This window comes from Lolium rigidum, chromosome 5 (genome assembly GCF_022539505.1).
Source record: "Lolium rigidum isolate FL_2022 chromosome 5, APGP_CSIRO_Lrig_0.1, whole genome shotgun sequence".
NCBI classification, from domain to species: domain Eukaryota; kingdom Viridiplantae; phylum Streptophyta; class Magnoliopsida; order Poales; family Poaceae; genus Lolium; species Lolium rigidum.
The window spans coordinates 78,311,782-78,317,614 of record NC_061512.1 but is presented as its reverse complement, the minus strand read 5'-3'; the positions used below and the strand labels follow the sequence as shown (position 1 = coordinate 78,317,614).

Genomic DNA, 5,833 nt, shown 5'->3' with positions numbered 1-5,833 from the left:
TACAGTTTCACCTTTCATGGAAAAAGTAAAATGCTGCTTTCGAGAAGGTAAAAAGAAGGAACGGAAGAGATGAATTATCCTGGTGAGGCCCATGTGGTAAACTTTTAATTAACTCTTTGCACATGGCCACCCTCTTGTTCCTAATCTCACAACCCTGCCTTACATGTTGTCATCCCATAGGTAGGCACCAGTGCCATGGATGGACCACGCCTTAAATATTTCTGTCAAGCAGCACTTAACAACTCTGACCATGATGCCAAGACAACAGTTACCTCTACATAACCTAGTGCTACAAACAAAAGGACATGGGGTGTGTGCACTCACTGCAGCACTGGTAACAGTTCGCCAGAAAGTTTCAGTTTTCTAAGCATTAACTGTTGCAATTACCTTTGCATCCCATCAGTTTCAGATAGTAAAATATTTCTGCAGATGCATCCTACTACATGGTGATCCCTGCTCCTCCTCCCTTTTCCTCTTTGTGTCAATTCACAAATCCATATGATAGAGAAGCACACAACACACAACCTTTGCTTGCTTTCCCTGTGCAGGTTTTGTTATTTTAAAGGAAGCAGCAGCGGCAGCAACAATTCCTTCTTTCTTTCATGCTGTGTCTCATCATGGCTTCTTTCTTCTTTAGCATGGCTGCATCATTTGAGCCACTAAAGCCCTTCTTGCCCTTGTGATTGTGAGCAAAACTCTTGATGCTTCCCAGCTCCCAAATGGCCATACAACTCACGCTCCTACTCATTTCATGTAGCCTTTACAGTATGTATTCTTCTTCTTCCTCCTCCTCTTCTTCTTTCTCCACATCCTCCTCTCTTGCATTGCTGCTTCTGCTCGTTATCTCCACCTGCCTCTCCTTGCTCTTCTCGAACCTCAGACAGCTGATCAAAACCAGCTGCAGCCACAAAACTTCAATGGAGGAAGAGGCTGTTCATCATCCAGACAAGAGCGCCATGCCACAAGATGATGAGGTGTCTGCGGAGGACTCAGGAAGCCTCTCAGGGTCTTCTGATTGCCAGGTGAGCGAAGAATGGACCGAGGAGGCATCAGTGTCTGACGATGACGACGACGACGAGAGCCTTATCGAGATCTCCCTTGTTGATGGGCACTATGTGGGGCAACAGACGCAATGTCCCAGCTGGAAGAAGGAGCAGGACCTCGTCGCTGGTTTCCTGCCGGATTTGATGCTTGACAAGAGGGACTTCATGGACATCTACTCGGAGATCACCGAAGAGGACAACATGATCGAGATCGACATTGCAAGGGGCTCCATCAAGTGCACTAGCTTTGGCATCAAAGCATGAGTTCACCAGAGGTTTGGTGAAGTTAAAATATTTCTCTGAATCGGTCCAGAGCTTTCATCAGGAAAAGGGAGTCATAGTAGGTTGTACTGAACTACATGTGGTTTAGTGCCTTGCTTTTTTTTACAAGAGCTCAGTTTTCATTTGTGATTCTTCGGTGGAAGTCTTGCTACATCTCTTATGTTTCGCTTTCTGAATATTATTGTAGAACAAATAACACGCGTGCACATATTCTGATCAAAGAGGTTTATAAGGAAATAATGTGCGTGTGCATGGCCCTTCTTTTCATAGTGTTTCAGACCTCAGTAGATGCTAATAATGATGTCAGGGCCAAGGGTAGCATTATCTATCTCAAGGTGGGGTATAATTGGTTGATTATGCCTTGTATTAGACAGTTTCTTTATAATGCAAATTAAAAATCCGAATACAATTTGTAAGCTGCGTGATGTGGTTTTCAGTTCTTACAGGTGTCTGAAACAATTTGTAAGCTTGTGTCCTTCTGATTCAAAATCTCAACATTTCTTCAGTGGAAAGTAGTGCAATGTGGTTTAAGAATCTAGGATAATCGGGTTTTTAGCTTGTGCAGCTCGGTACTTTTAGCCGCTGATGTTTGCCTTAAAAAATGCTATGAGATCTTCATGATTTGCACATCTATTATTAGCATCTAGTGCAAGTGTCTGAAACAAATATTGGAGGTATGTAGATCCCTTGTTTTCTGGGGAGATAATAAAACAATATAGAAATATTGTTTTTTCTGAGGTTTAGGTAACTGTAAAAAACACACACAGAAGTCTATATCTGATTTCACTCTGGGTATTTTCTCCTTTCTTCTATAAGGGAAAAAGGATAATCAGGTGGGTGTACAGTCATGTTGACACCCCAGAGGCCTAGAGAAGTATGTTACCATTGCTACAATGAGTCTCGTAGCCACTACTAGACACATAATTTCTCAGCTTTCATATTATGACCTACAAGCCCAGTGGTGAACACTAAGAACAAATCACTGAATCAACCCAAAGCTTTGTTATATGACATGTATACTTGTACTATGAAAATTTAAAGTTCAGCATCTAAGCCAAAATGAACTACGGTCGTTTCAGTATGAAATGAACCGCAATTGCTTCAAATTGAGCCCGGTTTCGGTGCCGGTTCACAACTAGTTTCTGACCTGTTAAAGGTAAGAAACGGTGCGAAATCACAGTGCGACAAATGTATGTAATCCAGGATCCTGAAGTTTCAGGTATAAGTGTGTATTCATCCAAACCAGAACAGAAATATACAATCGTACAGTAAACGATTCGAAACTTAAACACCATTCAAACAGCTATATGCCTATATGTGCTACAGACCGAATCCCCTCGCTGGCGCTCGCTCGCTCGAGCGATCGTTTTCTGCTGGCGCGGAGCGCTCGCGCGATAGCGCGACACAATTCCCTTTGTATCACGTAGTATTTTAATTGCGTTCACACGTGTTCACACTAAGAGCGCGTATTACTACTTTACAAGTTGCATGCAGCCAAGAGTGTTCACACTGCATGCATGCACATGCACAGAGCATCTCATGGATTAGCATTTAATGACCCAACTTTTAAGCACTCTTTTCATAAGTTGTTGCATGCATACACATAGCATATCACTCTTTTTCTTCAAAGACGAGGTAGACTCTCAATTCTCTTTTTGCAATTCCCTTTTGGGTTTTTTTCGTACGTAATTCATATTTAATGGGGTCCTTTTGCAATTCCCTTTTTCGGGCCAGTGGTTTTTAAGGGGGAAAATAACGGGTGGGAAGATCCACTTGCAACTCAAATGAACTACCACTTGCTACTCAAATTAAGTACTGTTTTAAGTTGTAAGCTAACAAAAGTTGCTAAAAAAATTCTAAATGAAAATTACTTTTTAGGGTTGCTAGGTATTTATATTTACCGTTGATAAATAACGGGGCACCGGGTTGATAACTTGTAAACAAAAAAAGAGTCGCTACATATTTTAAATTAAATTAATTTTTTAGGGTTGATATTTATTTATATTACCATTGATAAATAGCGGGTCACCGGGTTGATAGCTTCTAAATTAAAAGAGAGTCGCTAAAATATTCTAAATGAAATACTTTTTAGGGTTATTATTTATTTATATTTATCGTTGATAAATAACGAGGCACCGGGTTGATAGCTTGTAAAATAAAAAAATGTTCGCTAAAATATTCTAAATGGAATACTTTTTAGGGTTGGTAGTTATTTATAATTACCATTGATAAATAACGGGGAACCGGGTTGATAACTTGTAAACTAAAAAGAGTAGCCAAAATATTCGAAATAAAATTAAATTTTTAGGGTTGGTAGTTATTTATATTTACCGTTGATAAATAACGAGACACCGGGTTGATAGCTTCTAAACTAAAAAAAAATCGCTAAACTGTTTCAAATAAAATTAACTTTGGGGTTGATAATTTTATACATTTACCGTTGATCACTCAAGTACGGAGGGTTGATTATTCAGATAGAGAGGGTTGATAATTTTTAGCCCGAAAAAAAGTTTCTCGAAACATATCAACATGGGTGCTAGTTTTGAAGATCTCGTCGAGACGGATTTATTGGTGAAAGCGAATCTTAATTTGGAGTTATCGCTTGAAAGTTAAAACGTTTTGAATTTACAAATTTGGGAAACATTCCGCTGACATCAGCAGATTCGTCTATTTGTGCATGCATGCAGAACTTTCCTCAATAAGTCGCACTGCAGGTTGATAATTTTATACATTTAACGTTGATCATTCAAGTACTGAGGGTTGATTATTCAAACAGAGAGGTTGATAACTTTTAAGCTGAAAAAGTTTCTCGAAACATATCAACATGGGTGCTAGTTTTGAAGATCTCGTCGAAATGGATTTATTGGTGAAAGCGAATCTTAATTTGAAGTTGTCGTTTGAAAGTTAAAACGTTTTGAATTTTTAAATTTGGAAAAGATTCCGTTGACATCAGCAGATTCGTCTTTTATGCATATATGCTGAACTTTCTCTCAATACCGCACTGCAGGTGATAATTTTATACATTTATGGTTGATCAGTAAAGTACGGAGGAGTTGATTATTTCAAATAGAGAGGGTTGATAACTTTTAACCAGAAAAAAAGTTTGTCGAAACATATTAACATGGGTGCTAGTTTTGAAGATCTCGTCGAGACGGATTTATTGGTGAAAACAGATCTTAAATCGGAGTTGTCGTTTGTGAGATAAAACGTTTTGAATTTTCAAATTCGGAAAGATTCTCGCTTACGTCATCAAATTCGTCTGTTTCTACATGCATGCAAAACTTTCCTCAATTGCCTCCACTACAGTCCAAAATTTGCCAAAAATAGAAAAACAAATTGGTTTAAAAAGTGATCGCTCATTTTCTCCCTAGCGCTCCTGCGCTAGCTAGGGGTGCCCGCTACAGACTTCACATATTCACAACCTTTACGGTTGGTCCAGGATACTCTCATGTGTAATCCACAGATTGGCAATTTGTAGGAAAGCTATCACACGATGGGCTTGTTTGGGTGCATACTGAATATCCCTCCTCCGTACCCACCGCGGCCACGGCCACCGTACCTCACCACCGGCCCGTCACGGCCACCGTAGGCCTCCTCCCCGTCGGGCCCTCTCCGCCGGCGTCTCCCGCCGGCCGCGTAGTACCCGCAGCAGCAGCAGCAGAGGACGACCAGCGCCACCACGGCCGCGGCCGGCAGGGCGACGGCGACCGCGGAGCGCCCCCGCTGCTCCATCGACGCGGCCCACTCGCGGATCCCGTCGACGAGCGCCAGGAGCGCGGAGGCGAGGAAGCGGAGCAGCTCGGCAAGCTTCTCCCTGATGACGGGCCACGGGATGGGGGGCCCGTCGTTTCTTTGAAGGATGACGTCTCTGATTCTCGGGGCCGCCATGGGTGTGCTCTTTGACCTGCTGCTGGTGCTGCTGCTCTTCGCGTGGTGGAGTGGAAGGATGAACAAGGAGAAGATTTGTGCGGCGGCCTCGCCTTATTATCGCCGACGACTAACTCCGGTGCTAGTTAGAGAGAAAGCGGAAATGGTGTCAACGTGGGTTCGGTCTACCACGTCAGTTATAGACCTTGATGATTTGTCCTGTTCTGAAAATTACTTGGTTGTTTTCCTTCTGGTATTATCTTGTGTGATTGTTTCTTGTAGACGGAGTAACAGCTGGTTCTGGACCGTTGACACAACGAGGTTATAGTTTTCATCTACAAGGCTACAAGCACCAACTACAATGTAGCTCCCTCAAAAAACCAAAAAAAAAAAAAAAAGACTACAATGTAGCTGGTTTTGGAGTACACTGTAGCACTAGCAATCGCGCGGTTCACGTGATAAGCCGCTGCTGCACCAAGATTTCGACAATGGTTTCATTGTTTGGGGAAACGGCGCGGCTGCATGTAGTACTATGACTGTTGTTTGATTAAGAGCAGTCGGGGTGAGCAATAAAAAATCGTCGAAAGGGTTAATTGAGAAATTAAAGAATTCTACATTTTTAAAAAGTTTAAAGTACGTGA

At 41.9% G+C, this 5,833-nt stretch overlaps 1 protein-coding gene across 1 annotated transcript; it reads left to right on the top strand.

Annotated features, from left to right (window-relative positions):
* The first annotated feature begins 701 nt into the window (after window positions 1–701).
* Window positions 702–1,307, top strand: LOC124652267. The gene has a single exon (XM_047191285.1). The coding sequence runs from the start codon at window positions 702–704 to the stop codon at window positions 1,305–1,307; it is 606 nt and encodes a 201-aa protein (XP_047047241.1).
* The last annotated feature ends 4,526 nt before the right edge of the window (window positions 1,308–5,833 follow it).